General features: G+C 54.6%; 1 protein-coding gene across 4 annotated transcripts in view; it reads left to right on the top strand.

Moving 5' to 3' along the window:
* SORL1 (sortilin related receptor 1) overlaps positions 1-24,838 on the top strand; it is a 51,422-nt gene that overhangs the window by 1,461 nt on the left and 25,123 nt on the right. For 2 of the 4 annotated variants that reach the window (XM_064398043.1, XM_064398042.1), the window contains exons 2-22: positions 7,938-8,054; positions 8,358-8,483; positions 8,740-8,901; positions 9,618-9,685; positions 10,418-10,598; positions 12,414-12,515; positions 13,217-13,386; positions 13,894-14,086; positions 14,864-14,981; positions 15,464-15,537; positions 17,120-17,208; positions 17,319-17,497; positions 18,433-18,619; positions 19,591-19,719; positions 19,945-20,030; positions 21,610-21,782; positions 21,962-22,093; positions 22,223-22,314; positions 22,936-23,182; positions 23,610-23,748; positions 24,662-24,835. In XM_064398043.1, the coding sequence (XP_064254113.1) occupies positions 7,938-8,054; positions 8,358-8,483; positions 8,740-8,901; positions 9,618-9,685; positions 10,418-10,598; positions 12,414-12,515; positions 13,217-13,386; positions 13,894-14,086; positions 14,864-14,981; positions 15,464-15,537; positions 17,120-17,208; positions 17,319-17,497; positions 18,433-18,619; positions 19,591-19,719; positions 19,945-20,030; positions 21,610-21,782; positions 21,962-22,093; positions 22,223-22,314; positions 22,936-23,182; positions 23,610-23,748; positions 24,662-24,835 (2,938 nt within the window). Of the gene's footprint in view, positions 1-7,937; positions 8,055-8,357; positions 8,484-8,739; positions 8,902-9,613; positions 9,686-10,417; positions 10,599-12,413; positions 12,516-13,216; positions 13,387-13,893; positions 14,087-14,525; positions 14,641-14,863; positions 14,982-15,463; positions 15,538-17,119; positions 17,209-17,318; positions 17,498-18,432; positions 18,620-19,590; positions 19,720-19,944; positions 20,031-21,609; positions 21,783-21,961; positions 22,094-22,222; positions 22,315-22,935; positions 23,183-23,609; positions 23,749-24,661; positions 24,836-24,838 lie in introns of those variants that run through there. The other 2 variants (XM_064398044.1, XM_064398045.1) reach the window with 2 other exon arrangements.

Raw genomic sequence — 24,838 nt, 5'->3', positions numbered from 1 at the left:
TGTTCCTCCTCCCCTTGAAAATCTGCTTCGCCTCCTCTACCTCCTCAGCGTTTGGCTGTTTTTAGCATAACACAGCTACCCCATTTTAGAAGAAAACATGACACTTGTCTCTCATCCACGGCAAGGCATTGGTGGCACTTTCCCTTCTGTCTCCCCGTGCCTTCCATCCAGCCAGGTCGAGAGCTGCTCTGGCAGGATTGTCCCTGTCACCTGCACACGGAGCTGCAGATCCAGGAGGGTGCAGTAACCCTGTCACTACCCAGAACAGGACTAATAGGAAGCAGTGGGAGTTCAACAGTTTGCCGCTGTTTGGGATTTTCTCATTGCCTCAAGCTTCCAGCAGGGATTTGCCTGGGGAATGGAGCTGCTCTCACTGGCAGCAGAGCACACTGCACCCGTTCCTTCCTCTGCTGTGGGGCAGGACACACAGATTTTACAGCCCAGGTGTGTCACCAGGAAGAGTTGCTCGGCACTAAACAACATTTCTGAGTTCTCCCGAGTGCTACAGCGCTTTAAATCAGGGCTCTGCCTGAATAAAAGGGACAAGAGGGAGCCCTGTGTGTCCTAGGCTGCATTACAGATCTGACCACACAAGTTACTAATGCCTGGGAAGCCGGAAAAGCTGTGCAGCTTTTCAGGGGTCTTGTGCCTGGTCACAAGCACCCAACAATCCCCGTGACCCCCCTCCCCCAGCCCTCTGGCACTCCAGCACCAGCAGAAAACCGTGCAGTCAAAGCACTCCTCTCCCAGGGCCATCGGTGTAAGGGGCAGTGCTTGGAGCGAGCATCCTCGCGCCGTGTCACTGCAGTCCCTGATCTGGGGCACATCCCACCCCCGTGCCTTTGGCAGGTCACTTGGCCATATGCTACGCCCTGGCTCGTGCCCCAAAACTCCCTGCCCTTCCCTGGCTCTGTGCTGTGGTGCTGAACCAGGCTGGTGGGGCAGCTGAGAGCCCAGGCTCAGCTCAGGGGCTGGGGAAAGCAGGGTTTGCTGCTGGGGGGGTGATGTTATCGGGGAGCAGAGGGAGGGATGCACTGCTCCGTCTGGAACCGAGCAGGGGAAGAACATCCAAAGCCTTTGTAGCTCCTCGGGAGCCAAGCACAGCTTACTCAGCAGCGTCAGGAGCAGGCTCAGAGCCCTCTTGCCTTGGACACCAAAGCACAAGCACAGGATTTTACTTGGATTTTTCATCTGGACCCTCACTGCTGATCACATCCTTGCTGGGCAGGCTGCAGCAGAACTTCCCAGGAGCATCACCAAATAGCAGGACCAGCAGCCTAACCCTCTCTGTGGCTTTTCCTTGATTTTTCTGATTCCAAAGCAGCAGCAATCAGGAGACCAAATGCCCAACTCGAGTCTGTCAGCTTCGAGACAGAGCAGGTTTTGTTCCCTTGCACAGCCCTCACCTCTGTGGGATTGTTGGTGAGGGTTACAATGGACAGACTGTTTCACCAGGCACTGACACGAGACAGGACTTCTCTAGGATGCCACCAGCAGCAGAGAAGCATCCCCAGGGCAAGAAAACTTCACCCCTGGGGCCAGCAGGGCGCCCTGAACCCCTTCCACAAGCGTGGCACCTCACCCTGCCCTCCTGCTCCTGGCACGAGCTGCTGGCCTGCCACCCCCCTCCTGTCCCCTCCCAACCTTTGTGCTCCTGCCTGCACACCCCTGCTCAGACCTGGAAACGGGGCCTGGCCCAGGATTTGCCATTTCCACGGAACCTCCCCATATTCCCACATGAATTCCAGCTGCTGGGTGTGAACCAGCAATGAACATGGGAGAGAGCAGCAGCCACTCCGGGTGCCTGTGTGTGTGCTGGGCTGAAGGGTGACCATGGGATGGCTGTGGAGAGACTGGTGTGCCATGGCTGTGCCACACAGAGAGGAAAACTGCTGGGCCAGGAGCCCAGATTGGGTCTGCTGGTGCTGAGGGGAGTTTTGAGAGCATTCACACTGCTAAAATATATCTAACCTTGACCTGCAGGCATCCCTTCCCCTTCTTTGGAAAAGTTTATCTAAAGCCACCCCCCAAAGCACACAGCCCACAAGAAATCTTTGCCTTAAACCACTCCAGGACAAAGGACATCTTCTCTGGGTGCTGGTGGCTCCTGTGGCAGCCACTTCCCCTCTCTGCTGTCACTGCAAGGCTGGAGCCTCTCCCTGTGCTCAGCCTGCATGTGGCTGTCACCTCTGTGCCTCCCTGTCCCTTGAACCAGTGTTAGTGCCTGCACTAACATCATTTTTCTCTTCTCCTTCTGGGGGGAACTATTTCATTGCTCCCAACCTCTCTGTTTCCTGGTGATAACCCACCCTGCCTTTGAGGAAAACCGCCGAGTTTTCATCATTTCCAGACCATTCACTACGACCCGACCTCTTACCAGCCCACCCCTTGACCTTGACCCTGCCCACCCTTCTGCGCTGATGGAGACCTCAGATAATCCCCTCTGAAAGGTGCAGAGCTGGCAGAGAGCCTTGCTGCTGCCAGGGAGGCAGAGATTGCTCTGCAGGGCGAGCTCGTGCGGCCCTGGGAGCGCAGACATCAGTCACGCCGCATCGCAGTTGAACCGTACTTAATTTTGACCTACTTTGCCAGCCTGGCAGAGCCTTCCCACATCAGACTTTAACCTTCTGGAGGTGCCCTGGGTGGTGACGTGTCCCAGCTGCGTCCTTTTCCTCCTTCTTGGTGTCAGCAGGTCTTTCTCCCCATTGCTGGGTCTTTCGTGGCCACCCTGAGAAGGTTTCCCTGCTCCTGGCATTTGCTTTTTGCCAGAGCTTGATCCCTGGAAGCCACACAGTTCCTGCTCCTGGCACCGTGGTGGCTGGGAGAGGTATTTGTGGTTTTATTCATTGTTTTTCCCCTCCAGCAGATTCCTCACAGATCCTGTGAGCGCTGTGGTGTCCCAGGGGCATCGCTCAAGCTTTCCAGAGCTGCAATGCCAAGCTCATGGCACACTTTGGACCTCTTCTGCAGCCTTCTTCCTTTGTTATGGGGGAGTGAATTTCATCAGCACTTGCCAAATCTGCTGGGGAAGTCTCCATTCCCATCACATCCCTTCCCCTCTTGGAATTTAGGAGAACCCACGTTGTTCCTGGGGTTGTTTCTGGATTCCTGCCCTGACCCCAATCTTCCTACTCCCCTCCCTTTTCCATTCTCTGGAAACGACAGCTCAGGGAGAGCTCTCTTGGTGGTGGCAGAGAGAAAACAGCCCTGCAAGCAGATGATTTCAGTATTAACTAAATTAACACGGGGCCTGGCACTCTCCGAAATGAGTCACCCGTGTTTCATATCAATGATTTCAGACCCTGGCATTTCCAGTCCGAGCCACAGGCAGCGGCGCGGCAGGCACAGGCTGTATTTTAAACTCTCCTGGCAGGGCTGGGAGCAGATGCTCGGGAGCGGAGCAGAAGGCGCGGTGACGGAGCTCCGGCGGGAGCGCGCGGGGAACGCGGCGTGCCGCGAGCAGGAGCCACCCGTGGCACTCTGGGGCCGGGCTCTTGCGTCAGCCCTGCCGGGGGGAGGACGGGCAACGGGCACGAAAGGCCTGGCACTTGTCCTCTGCAGCTTCCAGAGAGCTGGAACGAGGAGGAGCGCGGCCAGAGCACCTTCTCCTGCTCTGCCCTGCGCTATCCGGGCAGCAGCTTTGCTTCTCACCCCTTCTTCAGCCCCATCATCGTTCCACCAGCTGCTGGGATCAAAATATTTCACCCATTCCCCTTCTCCACGCATGTCCTGGCAGCTCTGAAACCGTGATCCGAGCTGATGGCAACACTTGGATGGTTTCAGAGCCGCTCACAGAGGACCCTTGCTCTTCCCTTGCTCTTTGCCAGCCTCGCTTATCACACAGCAGTAATAACTTATTCACCATTCAGAAATCCCCTGGGAACTGCATTTGTTTGTAGGTCGCTTTGAGGACGGGAAGACACCCCGGTGATCCCTAGGAATCTTTGTTCAGCTCTGTTTTACAGCGCTGAGCCCCAGCCCTGAGCTGTCACAGCACATCACCTCCCGAGGAACCGCGAGCGCCCGGCTCGAGGTGCAGTGCCAGCCCCAGAGCTGGGGCATTAATCCTCAACAAAGCAAAGCCAGGGACACACACAGCGAGCTCCCAAGCCTGCTGGGCACCTAGAGTAGCCCCCAGTGCTGTCCTGTCACTTGTCACTGCTGTTACAAGTCAGCCAGCACACGGTATTTCTGCTGGCAGCTCACCACAGCCAGCGGTGGGATTTCGGCACAGGGATGTGCTTCCCACACAGAGCAGGGGCTCCAAGGCTGGGATTTAGAGGGAAGGGCTTGAGAGCAGCTCCAGAGAGCTGTCCCTGCCAGTCACCCATCCCCTGGCCAGCCTGCACCACGCTGGAGCTTTCACTTGTCACATGCCAGGGGTGAGCCACCTCCACAACCAAAATCCTTCTCCTAACTCCAAGTGTGGGCATAGGCAACTCAGAGGGATGAGGCAGGAAGGGAAGCTGGAAGTTTAGGTGCCAAAGAACATGGACAGGGCTCTTCTCCCAGCCCTGTGCACCCGAGGAGTCAGCACTGCTCTCATCCAGGTCTCCTCAATTCCTGACATCCATCACTTCTTCAGCCTCAGCAGGGCAACACTTCCACCTCAGCCCCCAGACACTCCCTCTGCCAGCCCAGCCTGCAGCTCTCAGAAGCTCCTACCCGCCCTCAGATGGCACCTCCAGGGGCTGTGCTCTTCCCATCCCATTCCTGCAGGGCATTCATTTGTTGGAGGATGCTGTCAACAAAGAAATACTCACAGAGCAAAGCTAGAAACGTTGACTCCATTAACCACAGCTACAAGCAGCCTCTGCTATGTCTTGGCTCCACTTTTCCCCTCCTGGACTGCATTTGGCACCTTACATATTAGGAGGGCAAATTAGAATTTCATGCATATTTCATATACACTTAATCACTTGGCAAAGACCAAAACACTTCCCCATTAAGTGGAATTTATGCTAAATGCTGTTTCCATTAGGCACCAGTCGCTGCCTGTTCAGAGGTTACACCAGTTCCCCAGGCTTGTCCCCTGCTAGGGGAGGTGAGGACACTGTGACAGTGCCACAGCAGCAGGACAGGGTCCCCAACAGCAGCCTTAGTCCAAAGCTGTTCCACAAAGCCCATCCTGGTTAATGGGACAGCAGCTGCTGTCTGTGGGGTCCTGTTTGGTGCTCCCCTGAGCCTCTTGGGTCCCCACAGAGCTCTGAAGGGCTGCAAGGCAGCAAAAACCAAAAACGTGAGGCTCATAAAGCCGAGCCACTGCTGTGCAACCCTTCCTGGGAGACTTAGAGCATCCTTGTGTTGCCTTCTCCTGCTTTACACCCTGTAGTAAGAGCTTCTCCAGCGGCTCCAAACCTTCCTGCTGAGCACTCCTCCCTCCTACCAGCGAGCCAAACTTTGCCTGTCTCCAGTTTGCCTTTATACAGGGACTGCCATCCCCAACTGCCTGAGCTCGCCCTGCTCCTCCAGGGCCAGCAAAGCTCAGCTGGCTCCCCTGAATCCCAACAGGTTTCCCCTGGATTTTGTGTTTCACTTCACTTCCCAAGTCTCCAAAAAAGGGATCTTGCTGTCTGCTTTGTCTTGCAAGAAAAAAAGATAGAGTTTTACTGCTGAGGTTAAATCAAGGTGCAGATAGGAGTCTCCTCTGGTTTTCCTGCTTTTGAAACTCCAAGTGTTGGATTTCTTGTGCAGAAAAAAAAAAAAAAAGAAAAGTACTATTAAAATTGACACTGAGGTAGTAACAAACCCCCTTTGACTGGGAGGATTGAAAGGGCCCAGCTCTGTGTTCTAACAGTGCCCAGCTCCAGCCCGGTCACTGAAAAAGCTGCACCCAAAATAACCAGCAGAGATGTGGGAGATTTAAACGGGGTTATTCTGCTTCCAGAGCAGGGGAGGGGGACGTGGAGTGCAGAGCTCAGTTCCACACCCCAGGCTGCCTGTCTGCTGTCTCAGAGTGCAGCAGCAATTCCTCCTCCTCCTCCGGCCTGCTTCCCTGCATCCTCAAACAGCGTCTCTTCCTTTTAATTTTTATTTTGTTTTTTTTTTTTCCGGCGGGCACGCAGGGCTCCGGCTGCCTGGCTTTGTAGCTGCTGCTGCTGATGCCTGACCTAAATCTGCGCCGCGTTCGTAGCCGGGAGCTCCGGCGGGGTTTGCCCGGTGGGGGGGTCCGTGCCCGGGCAGCCGGGGATGCTCCAGACGCAGGGGATGCTCGGACCCGGGGGATGCTCGGGAGATGCTCGGACTCCAGGGGATGCTCGGACCCCGGGAATGCTCCAGACCCGAGGGATGCTCGGACCCCGGGAATGCTCAGACCCCGGGGATGCTCCAGCCCCAGGGGATGCTCCAGACCCGGGGGATGCTCCAGCTCCAGGGGATGCTCCGGCCCCAGGGGAAGCTCCAGACCCGGGGGATGCTCCAGCCCCCAAGGGATGCTCTGGCCCCAGGGGATGCTCCAGCCCCAGGGGATGCTCGGACCCCGGGAATGCTCAGACCCGGGGAATGCTCCAGCCCCAGGGGATGCTCCAGACCCGGGGGATGCTCCAGCTCCAGGGGATGCTCCAGCTCCAGGGGATGCTCCAGCTCCAGGGGATGCTCCGGCCCCAGGGGATGCTCGGACCCCGGGGGATGCTCCAGCCCCCAAGGGATGCTCCGGCCTGGGGGATGCTCGGGCCCCGGAGGATTCTCCGGCCCGTCCGGCCCCTGGGGGATGCTCCAGCCCCAGGAATGCTCCAGCCCCAGGAGGGGTTGGGGTCAGTTCTCTTTCCTCTCCTGCGAGCCTATTGCATAAGAGGGATTTGAGGGCTTCAGCTTGGCTCTCCCTCCTCCTCCCCGCCCGTCTTCTTCCAGAATAAAGTCCTTGTTTTTCCAAGCGTTTGGCTTGCTGGAGGTTAAAGCAGCCCCTTCTTCCAGGCAGCGCTGCTCGCTGGTCCCGGGGTCAGCGAGAGCTGCAGGGTATCAAGCCTAAGAAGGGCTTATCCCTGTATTTTTACAGCTTCCCAAGGCCCCAGCTCCGGGCTCAGAGCCCCGGGCTGAGCTGTGGCGTGCGAGGGCTCAGGCACGCACTCCTCGAGCAGAGCACCCCTCCACGGCCGGGCTGTCCCTGCTGGCTGCTGACAGCCACCGAGGCTTTGAGCTGAGCTGAGCCCTCAGCTCCCACCGTGCTGGGCTGCGAGAGCTTCCCCACAGAAAGCAGGGCTGTGCTGGCAGATACAGCACACACAGGAGAGTGCATGGCTCCCTGCGTGCTGGAATCACGGAATATCCTGAGCTGGAAGGGACCCAGCCCTTGGCCCTGCACAGACAACCCAACAATCCCACCCTGTACATCCCTGGGAGCTGTGTCCAAATGTTCCTGGAGCTCTTGGGGCTGTGCCCTGCACACACACCCCAACAATCCCACCCTGTACATCCCTGGGATTGTTGTCCAAATGTTCCTGGAGCTCCTGAGGCTGTGCCCTGCACAGACACCCCAACAATCTCACCCTGGGAGTGCTGTCCAAACACTCCTGGAGCTCTTGGGGCTGTGCCTATTACCCAGGGAGCCCCCAGCACCCTCTGGGGGAAGAACTTTTTCTGATATCCTCTAAACCTCCCCTGAAGCAGCTCAGGGCAGTCCCTTGAGTCCTGCCACTGGTCACCAGAGAAAAGAGATCGGTACCTGGCCCTCTGTGGCCTCATCAGCCTGGATTTAAAAACACTTCCCAGTCCTTGGTTTGAGTTTCCATTCTCGTCACACCCTGAATCCTGTTTGTCTGAGGAAGAATAAAGGGAAAACTTACCCTTTTAGGCACATTCTGCCAACGTGCTCAGGAGAGATGCTGCTTTGAATGAGCTTTCCCAGAGTCTGGTTTTTCCAAGGAAGGGTGGCATGAGAGGATGTCTGCTGTCCCTGTGGGTGAGGCTGACTCAGGGTGTCCTTTTCCTCGGTGTTGCAGGTCAGCCTCAATGATTCCCACAATCAGATGGTCGTTCACTGGGCAGGAGAGAAGAGCAACGTGATTGTGGCCTTGGCCAGGGACAGCCTGTCCTTGCTGGGTCCCAAAAACAGCGATGTAAGTAACACACCCTGGCCCTCTCCAGGTGCACCTTCTGCTTCTGGGCCAGGCAGGGTGATGGTGGCTGCTGAGCTACAGCCTGACTTGCTCTTGTGTCCTGAGAGACACAAAAAAGGCCCACAAGTTTGGGTTCAGAGGCACAAAAATGTTAAATATCCTCTGTGCTGCCTCATGGGTCCAAGGCATGGTTGGGAAAATCTCAAATCTTTCCCTGCCTCATAGTTCACTGAGTTTTCACCAAATCTGTCAGAAGCGAGCTCAGAACTTTGTGCTTCTCATTGTGGGGCTTCTCCTTTGCAGGTTTACGTGTCCTATGACTATGGGAAGAGTTTTAAGAAGATTTCAGAGCGGTTCAGCTTCGATGGGGGGAACAGCAGCGAGGTGGCCATCGCCCAGTTCTACCACAGCCCGGCTGACAACAAGAGGGTGAGGGGGACATGGCAGCTGGGCCTTTGTCCCTGCTGTCACAGGGAGCCTGGACACCCCTTGGGCTGTCCCTGGGGCAGAGTTGGCGTGTGCCAGGCACTTCTTGTGCCGTGGTGAGGGTCAGAGTGTGGTGGGAGAGGGGCAAATTCTTCTCCTCCAAAGTTGGCCCTCACAAAGGCTCCCCTGGGATGTGCACCTTCATTGCTGCCAGGCTGAGCTCTGCTCTGACCTCCCCTGTCTGTCCCTCCACTCCCAGTATATCTTTGTGGATGCCTTTGCCCCGTACCTCTGGATCACCACCGACTTCTGCAACACCATCCAAGGCTTCTCCATCCCCTTCAGAGCAGCAGACCTCCTCCTGCACAGCAGGAACCCCAACCTCCTCTTGGGCTTCGACAGGTCTCACCCGAAAAAACAGGTGAGCACTTTGCTGAGGTGGGGACCAGCACTACCCCTGCCCTGCTGTGGCCTCTCACAGGTGAGAGCCACCGTGCCTCATGCCAGGGCCACGTGGCTTCATGCTTTGGCCATTCAGGGAGCCTGATCTCACATGCAGAGCTGTCCAAATCTGCAGGACACTCCCTTCCCTGCAGTCTGTCCTGTTCTCTCCTCTGGAGAGTGAGGATGCAATACCTGCAGGCTGCCTGTCTTATTTCCCTTCCTTCCCCCTCCATCCACGCTGCTCCCAGCCACATCCATCACCAGCTATCGTGGTCATAACTCACCACAGAGCACTGGCAGCTGAGGCAGGATGACCTCTGCAGTGTTTCATGTGGGCCTGTGGTTTGGCTTTGGGTTCTGAATAACAAATTGCTCCTTGAATACAAACACTTTTTTTTTCCCTCTGGAGCTGTTGGGTAAAGACTGAAAATAATTACAGCACCTTCAGATAGACACAGTGAGTAAAACCTGGAGGTGAAACAGTGGGAAATGCTTCTGGCAGAAGGCTAAAGGACTTTTTTTTTTTGCTGTTTGGGTTATCTGTCATTAACAGAAAAGTTGCTCCTGTTGTTCCAGGAGCTGCCACATGAAAAGTCATAGGAGTAGTCATGGAATGGACACATTGGGTCTCTCGAAGGACTGGATCTGTTTGTGTCCCCATCCTACTGGCATCTCTCACCTTTATTGTTACAGCTCTGGAAATCAGATGACTTTGGCCAGACCTGGATAATGATTCAGGAACACGTGAAGTCCTTTTCTTGGTATGTATTGCCCCCATCTCCTGTCTTCTCTCACTCCTCACTTCTTGCACTGTTTGCTGTGGGAAGCAAGAACCTGGGTACCAGGGTGTGCTCCAGCCCTGCTCCCCTCACCCTGCACTGTGGGCATGTGGCACAGCAGGGTGACAAGTGACAGCCATCCCCACTGGCACCTAGGGTGTTTCCTTTTCCCCTACTCCATCTCCTTGCCCCTGCTGCCTTCTTCCCCCATCCCACCATGTCCCACGTCCTCCCCATCTCCTGTCTTCTCTCAGTCCTCACTTCTTGCACTGTTTGCTGCAGGAAGCAAGAATCTGGGTACCAGGGTGTGCTCCAGCCCTGCTCCCCTCACCCTGCACTGTGGGCATGTGGCACAGCAGGGTAACAAGTGACAGCCACCCATACTGGCACCCAGGATGTTTCTTGTTCCCCCTACCCCATCTCCTTGCTCCTACTGCCTTCTTCCCCCATCCCACCATGTCCCACGTCCTCCCCATCTCCTGTCTTCTCTCAGTCCTCACTTCTTGCACTATTTGCTGCAGGAAGCAAGAATCTGGGTACCAGGGTGTGCTCCAGCCCTGCTCCCCTCACCCTGCACTGTGGGCATGTGGCACAGCAGGGTGACAAGTGACAGCCACCCATACTGGCACCTAGGGTGTTTCCTTTTCCCCTACCCCATCTCCTTGCCCCTGCTGCCTTCTTCCCCCATCCCACCACGTTCCCTGTGCTCCCCAGGGGGGTTGAGCCCTACGACAAGCCCAGCACGGTGTACATCGAGCGCCACGAGCCCTCGGGGGCCTCGACCGTCATCCGCAGCACAGACTTCTTCCAGAGCCGGGAGAACAAGGAGGTCATCCTGGAAGACGTGGAAGATTTCCAGCTCAGGGACAAATACATGTTTGCAACCAAGTCTGTGGTGAGCGACGCGCGAGGAGTTCGCTGCCGAGGGTGGATGTGGTGCAGAACCACAGCGGGAAAGAGCATCTGCCGGGGGTGGTGCTGCTCTCTGCTGCACCTCACAGCCTTCAGACCTCTCCGGCTTGTCCCAGAGGTGTCACCCAGCCTGCCAGCCCCTGTGGGCTCACAGCAGTGCCCGTGCCGCTCTCCCAGCGGTGTTTCCATACCCCTGCCTCGGGCAGGCTGGGCAGAAGTAGGTCAGCCTGCAGAGGGCTGGGACCCGGGAAAAAACACAGCATGGCTGGGAAGGACATCAGGGTGGGGGTGGCAGGGGAAGGGGGATGTGGCTGGGCAGCTCGGTGGTTAAAGGAGGCCGCTTGTCAGAGGAGATTACCATCAAATGTGGACCAGGTCCAAGCAGCCTAATGTGCTCCAGCCTGGAAAGAAAGCTGCATTTTCAGTCTGCTTGCCTAAGAAAAGAGGATACGGGTGAGCAAAAGTGGTCTTTTGGTCCCTCTGCAGCCAGGTCTTGGCCAAATTCAAACAAACCTGAAAGAAAGCAAGAAAATGTCTGTGCTTCCTCTGAGGGCCAGGCCTTTCTAGATCAGAAACAGCATCAGAGAGATGAAGTCCTGATCCTTCTAGAATGTAAGGAGCAGCTTTCTTTTCAGAAGACGCATTTCTCCCCTGCAGCTGCCATGGAGTGCTTTAAGAAGGAACCCTTTATTTAGGGGTGACTGCTGGCAGAACCAGGGAGGGTTTCCTAGGCATTTAGTGACAGATGTGTCACCTCCTGCCCCCTGAGCGGGCACAGCGGTGTCTGACAGAGGCAGGGAACATTTGCAGAGCAATTTCAGTTTCTCAGAAGTCTCCCTTGCAGGTAGTACAGCCTGTAACTCCCAGGGCCCGGCCCCTTGGCGCCGTGCCTGCTCTGTGGTTTGCAGGAGATTTTATCGAGGGCTCGGTGCTGGTGTAGGGTGAAACATTGGGGGTGGTTTGTGTCTCTGCAGAGAAGCCACGGAGCTCAGGGACAGCATACTGAAAGCATGAGGAGGGTTTGGGCACCATTTGGGGGTGATAGGGAGCTTTCACTGCTTGGGGGCCAGCGGGCAGCACTCCCTGCTTCCTCCTGCAGCTGTAATGACTAAACATCAATAAAATCACCCGTATTCCACCCCACGGCAAGCACTGCTGGGAAACACCGAGACAGAGGGAGGCTGGCTGCTAGCCCCTCATTTGGGAATCACATCCCCAGGTCGGGAATGAGGCACTTGCCTCCAAGCCTGGCTGCAGCAGGGGCGGTGCTGGGGAAAGGACAGGCCCAGGGCTCTGACTTCTGCTCCTTTCCGTGGGAGGCACGGTTGCTTAGTGATACAGAGGCTGGGGAAAAAAGAAAAAAAAACAAGCCAAAAACCGGGCCGCTTATTTTTGGAGCCTAGATCTGGGTTTAGGTCCTCACCATTGGCATCCTGTATGAAATAGGTTGCCCCCAGATTTTTTTGCTTTCTCGGCTTCGCGCCGGCGCCTTTCGTTTTGCGCAAATCGGTAAAAATAGGAAGGAAAGGTCAGTGTGCTCTGAGGAGAAAGGAGGAATTAAACCCAGCCTCCTTACCCCCACCTGACTGCCCAGGAAGGACAGTTTGTCTCCCTGCTGAGGCCTGGCTGTGGCAATTTAAACCCTGAGTGGGGATCACTGCTCCCAGCATCGCGCGGCTGCCACGCTTTGCCCACATGCAGGGAGGGGGAAGTCCCAAGCACTGGGTGATCCCAGTGCAGATGAGGGTGATTTTTTGGGGTGAGAGCCCCTCCTAACGTGTCCCTGTGCTCTGCACAGCGTTTGCTCGGCAGCTCACAGCCCCCCTCAGTCCAGCTCTGGGTCTCCTTCAACCGCAAGCCCATGCGGGTGGCACAGTTCGTTACCAAGCATCCAATTAAGGTAAGTGGTGCTTCCCGAGCAGCCTCCCAGCTCCCTGCCTTGCCAAGGACACCCTGCAGTGCCAGCAGCGGCTCCAGATGCTCCAGGAGAGGGAAGAGACCTCATATGACCCTGCTGGGGGGGTGGCAGAGCAAAGGCTCATGTTGGGATGATCTCGTGGTTTACTCGATGGCAGCTGGACAGTCACTGGGGATGGGGGCTGGCAGCAAAGCCCAGATACCAGAGAGGGGCTGATCCCACTGCTCTGACTCTGCTTTTGGGGACTTTATCTCTTCCCATGGCATGGGGTGCACTGGCATGACCTGGAGCATCCAATTCTTGCAGGCTGAGGAAGCCCAGGGCACCACCAGGGCTTGAAAAGGGTCCCTGATGCATGAACCAGACATGCTGTGGTGTCCCCAGGCTGGTGGGGATGCAGGAGAAGCAAGTTTTGGTGCTTGGCAGAACAGTGGGGTGCACTCCCAGCCTCAGGGAGGTCCAGAGATCCAGCACACATGGGGCTTGGCCACCAATGCTGCTTCCAGGGGGCTTTGCAGGGTGGAAGATGGGGATCACTGTGGGGGGAACACAACAGAAACAACAAAGTGGGGATTTTCCACTTGCGGGTGGAAAAAATACAAAAAGGTGGAAGCAAGCTAAGAGGAAATCCAAACCTTCCCTGTGCGCACACACACACAAAGCCCGTTCTTTGTGTCCCAAAGGAATATTACATTGCTGATGCCTCGGAGGACCAGGTGTTTGTGTGTGTCAGCCACGACAACAACCGCACCAACCTCTACATCTCGGAGGCTGAGGGCCTGAAGTTCTCCCTGTCTCTAGAAAATGTGCTCTACTACAGCCCAGGGGGAGCTGGCAGCGACACCTTGGTCAGGTAAGACAGGACTTACCATAGCAATGGTCCCCTGAACGGGGAATAATTAGCACTGACCCCATGATTGCAGAAGGCTGATCAATTGCTTTATTCTATTATACTATACTATACTATACTATACGTATTAAGAAGCCCGTAACCCTTACCAACAGTCTGATACAGCTTTGACCTAATTGGTCAATCCATCCAAACACCATCCAGTGTCCAATTAAGAAACCACCCTTTGGTAAACAAATCTCCATAACGCATTCCACGTGTGCACAACAACAGGAGATAGGAATTGTTTCTCATTCTTTTCTCTGAGCTTTCTCACAGGAAAATCCTGGGAGAGACCTGTCTCTCTGTTCAGAGGATATGTGATTACCACAAGCACTCACCCCATGGCAAATGAGAACATTGACCACGATTTTTGGCTGCGCTGGATCAACGCGTTACCTTTGCCTGCCAACCCCCCACATCCCCAGACTTATGGGAAGGGGTTCAATTTCCACTTTTCCGACCCCACAGGTACTTTGCCAACGAGCCCTTCGCGGATTTCCACCGCGTGGAAGGCGTGCGGGGCGTCTACATCGCCACGCTGATCAACGGCTCCTTCAGCGAGGAGAACATGCGCTCCGTCATCACCTTCGACAAGGGCGGCACCTGGGAGCTGCTCCAGCCCCCCACTCAGACCCATTATGGGGAGCACATCGACTGCCAGGTACCATGGCGTGGTAGGACAGGGAGAAGACCCCCAAAAGTGGCATTTGGGATGTGGTTTATTAGTGGTGGGCTTGGTGATCTTGGGAATATGCACCCTGCCGTCATCACCTTCGACAAGGGCAGCACCTGGGAGCTGCTCTAGCCCCCCACTCAGACCCGTTATGGGGAGCACATCGACTGCCAGGTACCACAGTGGGGTGGGACAGGGAGAAGACCCCCAAATGTAGCATCTGGGGATGTGTTTTATCACTAATTGGCTTGGTGATCTTGGGAACATGCGCTTCATCATCACCTTCGACAAGGGCGGCACCTGGGAGCTGCTCCAGCCCCTCACTCAGACCCATTTTGGGGAGCACATCGACTGCCAGGTACCACAGTGGGGTGGGACAGGGAGAAGACCCCCAAATGTAGCATCTGGGGATGTGTTTTATCACTGATTGGCTTGGTGATCTTGGGAACATGCGCTTCATCATCACCTTCGACAAGGGCGGCACCTGGGAGCTGCTCCAGCCCCTCACTCAGACCCATTTTGGGGAGCACATCGACTGCCAGGTACCATGAGGTGGTAGGAGAAGGAGAAGACCCCCAAAAGTGGCATTGGGGATGTGATTTATTAGTGATGGTCTTGGTGATAATGGAGGTGTTTTCACTGTATGAAAAGAGGTTGAAACAGCGATGCCACCACGAAGGAGTCCCTCCTGGCCTTTCCAAGCAGAGAGGGACTGGACTGGACAGCATGAGGGATGGATGTTAACCCTCTGTTCTGCTTTCCCAGTTGTCCCAGGGCTGCTCTCTCCACCTGGCCCAGCGCCTGAGCCAGCTGCTGAATTTCCAGCTGCGCAGGATGCCCATTCTCTCCAAGGAGTCAGCGCCAGGACTGATCATTGCCACTGGTACTGCTTTTCCCTTGGCTTGGGGGGTGTTGTTGCCAGGCAGTATTTAGTTTGTACAAGCAGGTTATAAAATGCAATTAAATGGTGCATTTTGCTGTCCTTTCTCTGCTGCAGTCCCCATACAGTAATTACAGAATGAGAATTTCACTGCAGCACAGAGATGTGAGAAACCTGCTCTGCTCTGATCCTCTTTCCTGATCCTCGTGAAGGGCTTCTTTAAGATTCAGAAATTCCTGTTTGTCTCGCTCTGTTACTGAAGAAAGCACACATTTTGTTTAATCATGTTTGTAGCCATGGGTTTTTCCCCCATCTGCTTTTAAAACTTGAAATAGTCCTTGAAATATTTGCTTTTGAAGGGATTAATTTATAGTGTGAAAAATCATCTCCTCAATCACAGATAAAAATAGTTTGGAGGTGTCTGGCTTCCTTTTAAGCAATCACTTTGCATTCCTCAAGAAGGATGATTTCTCCCATTCTCCCAGGCTCCGTTGGCAAGAACATGGCAAGGAAAACCAATGTTTATGTCTCGAGCAGTGCTGGAGCAAGGTGGAGAGAGGTAAGGCTGCTCTTACACCTGCAAGATCGGCCAGCGTGGTGGGGGAACAGGAAGAATTTTGGCAGCAGTATAGATGAGTTACATTAAAGGTGATTTCATGTGAATCCAAGAGCTGGAATGTGCTCAATGCCTTAAAACAAGGGAAAAAGGTTTTTAGGTGAAGAACCAGGTGTGGGTTGGTTGGATGAACCTCTGGTGTGGATGGTGGATTCAGACACAGGAGAGCTCCCTCCTCTGTTTTTCCTTTCCACTTGGCAGGACTTTTCCTCAGCACGGGGCATTTGTTGTCTTTGAGATGGGACTGGCAGCCAGGACTTTGTGTGTGAGAGAGTTTGGAGAGGCTCTGGCTGCTTCCAGAGAATTGGATGCTGCCCTCGGTTTATGGGGAGTTTGCTGCTGTTTACTGAGTGGATGTTCTGGTCTGTGGCAGTGTTTGTGGTGTGCCTGTGCACTCTGCAGCCAGTGTGATGTGGTATTCCAACATCTGCAAGCTATTTAATCCTGGGAGCTGAGCGGCCTCCTTCTCCCTGCGCGAGTGTGAGCGGTCGGGGTGAGGTCTGGGCAGCTGCAGTGGGGCTGGGCACACGCCACAGGTCTGGCTGATGCCAAAGGTGGTTCAGAGGCTGCTCCTGGCTCCAAAACCCAGCTGGAGAGCAGCTGTGGGGACCCTGCAGCCAGGCAGGAGCTGACAGATGGGGCAGGGTATCCAAAACCAGAGACTTTCACGTGCCAAGCTCCACAGGTTTGCCTCGGAGTGCAGTTAAAACATTCTGAGGAAGTGCTGATCCAAAGCTCCTGACTGATCTTTGTATCATGAGCAGAGGTGCAGAATGACCCAGCAGTGGAGCTGAGAAGCAGCAGCACCACTCCTTCTGCTCAGCTTTGGCCAGCAGCAGGCTGGGAGGCTCTGCAGATCACTGGGGTAATTTCACAGCCCAGAGAAGAAAGGAACAATGCACTCAGTGCCCTGTGAATGTCCCCAAGTGTGACAGCACGTCCTGTGGCATGGACACGCTCCTTGTTTGCATCCCAAGGTGCTCTGGGCTCCCTGGATGGGAAAGCAAAGCTGATTGTGTGCTGCAGGTGTAGGTGAGCGTGAGATCCAAGCTTCTTGCCATGGATGAATCGTCTCCAGGGCTTGTTTCTGCATGCCATGGCCCACTTTTCTGTGAACATTCACAAGACCTTCCACAGCCTGGGGCCAAACTTCTCTGCAGTCCTGGGACAGCCAAAAATCACTGCTGGGTGTCAGGAAAGCCTCACAGAGGTGACAAATGAGAGGAGGAGTGATGGATTCTTTTTGTGTCATGGCAGTTCTTCCACTGATTCTTTCCCTGCACAGAGCACAGGAGGAGCAGAGCCCAGGGCTCAGGGCAGCTTTTACACACATCTCTTAGGGGAAATGGGCTGGCTATCCTCATCTGCAGATGGTGAGCTGTAAACATTTGAATCTCTGGTGCCTCCAGACACTTGATTTGGCCAAGGCTGAAGCATTGGCTTGGCTCAGGCAGAGTTTCTGACAAAGCCATTTCCCTTCATTCAGCACAGCCCTGATCACCCCTCAGCACTGTCTCTCTTCCAGGCACTGTCTGGACCCCACTACTACACCTGGGGTGACCACGGTGGAATTCTGGTGGCCATTGCCCAAGGCACCGAGACCGACCAGCTCAAGTGAGTGTCAGGGCACAGGGACTGCCTCTGCTGCTTGGCTGGGGATGGCAGAGAGTGCCCTGCAGCAGGACATGCCCCTGGCATCTCTCCCAGTCCCCTTTTCTGTGCAGGTACAGCACAAATGAAGGGGAAACCTGGAAAGTGTTCACGTTCTCGGAGAAGCCGGTGTTTGTGTACGGCCTCCTGACCGAGCCCGGAGAGAAGAGCACCATATTCACCATCTTTGGCTCCTACAAGGAGAATGGCCACAGCTGGCTGATCCTGCAGATCAACACCACTGACGTGCTGGGTAAGGGGACGGGTGGCAGAGCCATCTCTGGGGTGTTGGACAGAGGGCATCTCCTCATGCCCTCTCCCGAGTGTCTCACGTCCATGTGGACACAGCTGCTGAAGGCACTCGTGTGCCCTGTGCTCTCCCTGAATTCCTTCCCTCCTCACTGAGGAATTTGTTGAAAAGGAAAAGAGAAAAAAAAAAAGAATCCTTCTGAAGGCTTGTGCCTATGAATGTTTTATAACCCATTTCAGCTTTGATTGCGAGGCAGCATTTTAATCAAAGCGCAGTTAAACCCAGCAGAGGAATTTGCTTGACTAAAATTTATCACCGATTCCCTTGACGTTTTGTTGGGAACAGATCTGTTTGGTAACCAGAACGACTTCATTCAGATTCCCTGTCACTGCCACAGAGCTGCCTGTTCCCTCCTGTCACCGCGTGCCGCCGCACGCTCCCAGCTGGAGCTCTCCTTGCCTTGCCTTCCCTGTGGGACAGGGCTGGGGCCTTGCTCTTTGGGGGAAATTTTGTCCCTGGGGAGGGTGGAGAGGGGAGGGAATCACAGAATGAACTAGGTGGGGAAAGACCTTTGGTTGGAAAAGCCCCAACACATCCTCATCACCTAAACCTGAGTGCCACGTCCAGTCTTGTTTTAAACACCTCCAGGGATGGTGACTCCATCCCCTCCCTGGGCAGGTGATTCCAGTGCCCAGTCACTCTTTCAGTGAAGAATTTTTCCCTGATGTCCAACCTAAACTTCTCCTGGCACAGTTTAAGGCTGTGTCCTCTCCTTCTGTCAGTGGTTGCCTGGGAGAAGAGACATTCCTGTGGTGTGGGGCTGGATGCCAGCACGCCTGGCACTCCTGGGTACCCAGGGACATCAGCATCTCTCTGTCTTTAAACCTGAGGCGCTGCAAATGCACTTTTCTGCACCCCAACCTTGTTTCTGCTCTCAGGGGTCCCTTGCACAGAGAATGACTACAAGCTGTGGTCACCCTCGGACGAGCGAGGCAATGAATGTTTGCTGGGGCATAAAACCGTTTTCAAAAGGAGGACTCCTCATGCGACCTGCTTCAATGGGGAAGACTTTGACAGGCCTGTCATGGTCTCCAACTGCTCTTGTACGAGGGAGGACTTTGAATGGTAAAATACCAATTAATTTCTTCTAGTCTGGGTTTTAAATCCAAGATAAGTATCTGTGACCAATCGCTCTGAGTGAACAAACGTCCAATTTACGTAGCTCGGAATGTCGCTGCTTCATTTTATAGCAGAGAGGAAACAAAACAGACTGAAAACATCCTTTCATTAATAACAGGGCATGAGACTTAATTAATGTCTTTAGAGCCTTTTGGGAGCCTCTGAAAGGTTCCACGGAAGAGGGAAGTATTGTTAATCCATCACCTTCCAAATGATAATGGGTAATTTCCCATCACAGACAGAGATCCACTAAAAATCTCTGTGATTCTGTAGCCACAGGGTGCAGCTGCCCCTTTGACTGCAATTCCCACAATCCTGCCACTGCTTTCAGGATCAGGAAACACGCTCTGGCAAACTGGTGCAAAGGTTTGGGGTTAGAAAGGGAACTGCTTTTTCAGGGCCTGGCCTTTCAGTGGAGCTCACACCAGGCTGCTCCTGCCTGATGCTGAGACCAAGTCTGGCTCACCACGAGCAGACTGAGAGCAGGGCTCAGAATTCAGCCCTGGGCTCCCTGCAAAATCCCACTGACAAAACCTCTCTCTCCCACAGTATTTTCCAAAGAACAGCCGCACTGTAACTCCCATTTTGCCAGCAGGACCAGCCAAGAGACAGAGCAGTGACCCGAGCCAGCTCAGCAGCAGCACTGGGGCTTGCAGCCAGCTTTGCAGAGCACACTGCCTCAGCTCTGCCTCGCTCCTCACCTTCCCCAGCCTGCCCGGCCACTGGCAAAGCTGATTTGCAAAATGTTCTTGAAACATCCTGTCTGGATGGGAGATGTTCTGTGCAGCTAAATACTGATAATGAATGAAGGGTCACTTTGGGTTTTAAAAATTCTATGCAAAAATAGACTCAGGGTACAGCATGGCTGCATTTTTTGCTTTTCCCTGTCCCTCCCTACATCTGTCTTCTCCTTGCAGTGATTTTGGCTTCAAACTTAGCGATGACCTGTCCTTAGAAGTTTGTGTCCCTGACCCTGAGTTTGCTGGGAAGCCCTATGACCCACCAGTGCCTTGCCCTGTTGGCTCAACCTACAGGAAGACTCGAGGGTATGTGCTGTGCTTGGGAGGGCAACCTGATATTCCAAGTGCTGGAATTTATCTTACTGGTGATTAAAAAACCCCAAACAACCACAAAACCCACAAGAGTGGCAGCAAACGAACGGCATGTTAGGACGTACATGGCAATTAAAGACCACAGCTTATTCTGGCCGCACGGGGTGGTTTGTTCACAGTTTTTCCATGGAATAAACTGCCTGGCTCTGTGTGTTGCAGCTACAGGAAGATCTCTGGGGACACTTGCACGGGTGGAGACATCGAGTCGCGGCTGGAGGGGGAGCTGGTGCCGTGCCCGCTGGCGGGTGAGTGCGTGCAGGAGCTGCTCTGGGCACAAGGGCTCCATTCATAAAACCTTTGGCTGGTGCCTCAGGGGCCAGGCACAGAGTCCCAGAGGGCTCTCAGACAAAACCTGTGACACAGGAGCCTGGGTGGGTTACAAATCGCGCTCTCCCGTCCTGTGGGCAGAGCTTCTGAGGGTGCTGCTCAGGAGCAGGGTCTGCCCACAGTGCAGAGCCCTCTGAAGGCCTCAGGGGCAGGCTGCAAGCAGCAACCCCTTCATCCTGCTCACGTCCTTGCTGTAGCTGGCTTGAACACAACCAGAAAGACAGGAATTAGATCAAAGACACCCCCATCCTTGGGAAGGTCCCCTTGGGAAGGTCCCACTCTGAGACAGCCACCATGTGCAGCTAAATGATGGCCTTTGGGGCCAGACCAGGGCACACCTTCGTCCCTCACACCTCTGCCTGCCAGAATTCACCCCCCCCAATCCTTATTTTCTCCTCTGGAACATACAAGGCACTGTAGCAGTCCCGTGCCCCTGTGCTGCCAGAGTTATTTGCATTCTGCTCATTAGAGCTTTAATTTAATCTGCCGTCACGAGCTGCGTGATCAGCATTGCTGCTTGCTGCAGCTCCAGAGCCTCAGGCAGGGCAGGGGCTTGTGGAAGGGCTGGGGAGCTGAGCACAGCAGCCAGACCCACCAGCAGAAGGTTCCCCTGCACTGCCCTAAAATTTTTCAGCACGCCAAAGATGTTCCAGGTGCAGAGCAGCACGGGGAGGCATCCCCTGTGCTGGGACTCCTGCCAGCTCTGCACTCAGCTTTACTCCTGACACGTTATTCACCCCTCTGAGCCCTCTTGAGCTATTTGGAGAGCTGTGTTGGGCATGCTGAGAAGGGCCCTGCTGATTGCAAAGTAAACCTGCTGTCCCCACCGGGCCAGCCTTTGAAGTGCTGTGTTCCCAGAGATATCTGGGGATCCGTGCTGGCTCGCTCCATGGTAACACTTTCATGTACAGTATCTGTTTCATATCTCCCTATAATCTCATTAGGGATGCACAGCCAGAGTTACTTACTGACATTAGCTCTACTCATTAATAGCATTATTGGACTTGACTGGTGGTGGGATAATGCCCAGGAGACTTTGTCCTGGACCAGGATCCCATTACCTGGATTCGGCTCCATTGGGAAACAAAACCCACTCTGGGATATTTCCTGGGGGCCAGAGTCCCTGAGGATTTGCCAAGTTGCATCACTCCCACTCTTTCTAATGTTGGGTTTTTTTTTATTTTGAGGAAGAGGAGATCAGTATTTTGTTTCTTATTGGCAGCACTAAAGTGGAAAGAAAGGGGTCGGGGCAGGTTCTGTGCCTCCTTCTCCTCCTCCTCCTCCTGGACCAGACAATGCCCACAGTGTGTGCCCAGCCCCACGTGAGGCTATTACCGCATTCCCATTAACCTAATCCCACTGAGACAAAAGCCCTTTCCCTCCCCGAGGTGCTAAACCAGGGGTGAAAAACACCTGCTGTTCCCTTTCTTTTGCCCCTCCAGTAGCCAAAAACGAGGCCACTAGTTTAGGCCACTAAATAAGGCCCTGTTGTTGCAGAGGAGAACGAGTTCATTCTCTACGCCACCCGCTACTCCATCCACCGCTACGACCTGGCCTCGGGCGTCAGCGAGGAGCTGCCCCTGGCCGGGCTCAGGGGGGCTGTGGCCCTGGATTTTGACTACGAGCACAACTGCCTGTACTGGGCTGATGTCACTCTGGACATCATCCAGGTGAGCTGGGAGCAGGGAGGCATCCCCTCCTTGCCACCCGGGTGTTGTATCCGCACCCTGAAATGCAAATGTTTGTCCTGGTGCTCCTCCCCTCCGAGCTGTCTGTCACCTGGCCTTCAGGCTTCAGGCAGTTCCTTGTCTTTTATTCTGATTATTTTTGTTTTTTTTTTTTTCCCCAGCGTCTCTGTCTCAACGGCAGCTCTGGGCAGGAAATCATCATAAGCACTGGGCTGGAAACAGTGGAAGCTTTGGCTTTTGAGCCTCTCAGCCAGCTGCTCTACTGGGTCAACGCTGGGATTCCTAAAATCGAGGTACAGCTCTGCCCACCTGTGGCAGTGCATATTTTATTAAGGAGCAATAATTGCCTGCCACGGATTGTGTGTAGCTTCAAGCAGTGCCAGTAGCAAACACACCTGTCCTGGGTTTGGTTTTGGGTCTAGGTTGCCAATCCAGATGGAGACCTGAGACTCACTGTCCTCAACTCCTCGATACTGGAGCGACCCAGAGCCCTGGCTCTGGTTCCCCGAGATGGGTAAGAAAGGAAACATCACAAGTATTTCCCTGCTATTCCCAAGGGAAAACTGCTGCTCCGTCACCACTTCCTCCTCAGGGAGGACAGCTTGGCAGGGTGAAACTGGGGACAGGCACAGCACAGTCCTGCCCTGTGGAGCCCACTGTCACCACTGCATCCCCAACTAAGGCACCAAGTCCCTCAGAGCACAGATCACCAACCGTTAATTCCTTCCTACCCATACATATCCATTAGTAAATAACTTTTCCTGCCTGTAAAACTGGTCTGGTCACTGGGGAAAGCTGCAGTGATGCGTGAGAAATTGAGCTGTGCTCGAATTCAAGAGTTACATCTTTCTGGGGTTTGGCCTCGGCTGCAAATGTAAGCTCTGACAAACCAAAGCAGTTCATGGCAAGGTAACCTGCAGCTGCACTCCCACCACAGAGCTTGCAGCTCAAAAGCCTCTGTGCTGCTCATAAATCTGCTGGTGGTGTTCATTAGAATTGCAGAGCTCCCCGTTCAAAGGCACGTCGAGCGAGAGGCGCGGAATGTGAAGCATTCCAACCTCCGCCTCTCCTCACCCGCATCCTTTTGATGAGCTGCTCTGTGTGGATTTAGAGTAACCCCTCTGCCTGCTGCCAGGTTGATGTTCTGGACGGACTGGGGGGACTCCAGGGCTGGCATCTACAGAAGTGACATGGACGGGTCCCTGGCCGGGTGCATCGTCTCGGAGGGCGTGCGCTGGCCCAACGGCATTTCTGTGGATGACCACTGGATCTACTGGACTGAAGCCTACATGGACAGGATCGAGAGGGTGGATTTCAATGGGATGCAGAGATCTGTGATCCTGGACAGCCTCCCTCACCCCTATGCCATTGCTGTATTTAAGGTTTGTTTTTCCTGTCAGTTTTTCTGTAGCATGCATGCTCTGAGGCTGGTGCTGGAGGAGCACGGAGCACACTGAATTTGAAGGACAGGGATGTGATTTGGAGCAGGCATGATACGTTGTCTCTCTGCCTGCTTCCCTGAAACATTCCCACAAATCCCTGAAACGAGCAGGAAAGTGCAGTCCAATCCAGGACAACATTCCCAAGCAGCTGCACTGCAACGTTTGCCACAGAAGATCACTCTGTCACTCTCATTCCTGCTCAAATCCCACCTCAGGCCTTCCTCTTCCTCTCCCTGTGGGTTGGGGACACTTTTCACTCTCCACGTGCCCCCACATCCAGTATTTAGGGTGATTAGTGCAGGTAGCACTGATGAGCACGGCCCTGGTGGTGCCTCTGCTCACACTGAGAGCCAAGCCTGTGTTTCAGAATGAAATCTACTGGAACGACTGGTCACAGCTGAGTATTTTCAGAGCATCCAAAACCAGCGGCTCCAGGATGGAGATCTTGGTCGGCCGACTGAACGGGATCATGGATATGAAAATCTTTTACAGAGGAAAGACAACAGGTAATGATGCAGATGATCCTCCCTGGGATTTAGAAATGTGTTCACCCTCCATTTCCACAGGTTCCCAGCCCACTGGGCCATCCTGGCTTGCACATCCTAAATATATCCTCATTCCTGCAGGGCTTGAGGCTTTCAGGAATGAGTTTCACGAGGGGTATATTCTGCTTTTGGCTGCCAGGACAGAGAGCTCATAGGGCACTCGGCTGTGGTGGCACCTCATAGTTTGTGTCAGATCCTGGCATTTCCATCAAAGTGTTGTATAGACCAAAAAACTGCAGGATTTCAGGGCTGCGTCAACTCTGCCCTCCTTTAATATCTGTCTGCATTGTGACAAGGCAGTGCTGACCCCCATGGGCTGTTTGTACCCATTTCCAGACGGGTACCACACCACTGAAGGGCTCTAGACTGGAAGGACAAGAGGCACTCTGGGGGTGTGACTGACATCCTTTGATAGACCTCCAAAGCCACTCGGATGAGTTGTGTCCCTTAAAGGCCAATCTTTCCCCCTTAAAGGCCCTCAGACTCCCTGGAGATGGCTCTGGGCATTCCTAGGGGTGACCTCAGCACTCAGCCCTGCAGAGCTGGCTCCTGAGGGGGTCTGAACCCAAAGCAGGTGACACTGGGACTCCTGTGCCTCTGTCCTGGGGTGGCAGGTGACACTGGGACTCCTGTGTCTCCATGCTGGGGTGGCAGGTGACACTGGGACTCCCATGCCTCTGTCCTGGGCTGGCAGGTGACACTGGGACTCCTGTGTCTCCATGCTGGGGTGGCAGGTGACACTGGGACTCCCATGCCTCTGTCCTGGGCTGGCAGGTGACACTGGGACTCCTGTGTCTCCATGCTGGGGTGGCAGGTGACACTGGGACTCCCGTGCCTCTGCCCTGACTGTCCCCTTCCTCCTGCCCTGCTGCAGGGCAGAACGCCTGCATCACCAAGCCCTGCAGCCTGCTCTGCCTGCCCAGGTCCAACCACGGCCGCAGCTGCAGGTGCCCCGAGGGGGTGGCCAGCACGGTGCTGCCCAGCGGGGAGCTCAGGTGTGACTGTCCCCACGGCTACGCCATGAAGAACAACACCTGCATAAAGGAAGGTG

The sequence above is a fragment of the Passer domesticus genome, chromosome 23, assembly GCF_036417665.1.
Source record: "Passer domesticus isolate bPasDom1 chromosome 23, bPasDom1.hap1, whole genome shotgun sequence".
NCBI lineage: Eukaryota > Metazoa > Chordata > Aves > Passeriformes > Passeridae > Passer > Passer domesticus.
This window is presented reverse-complemented; position numbering and strand designations above follow the sequence as displayed.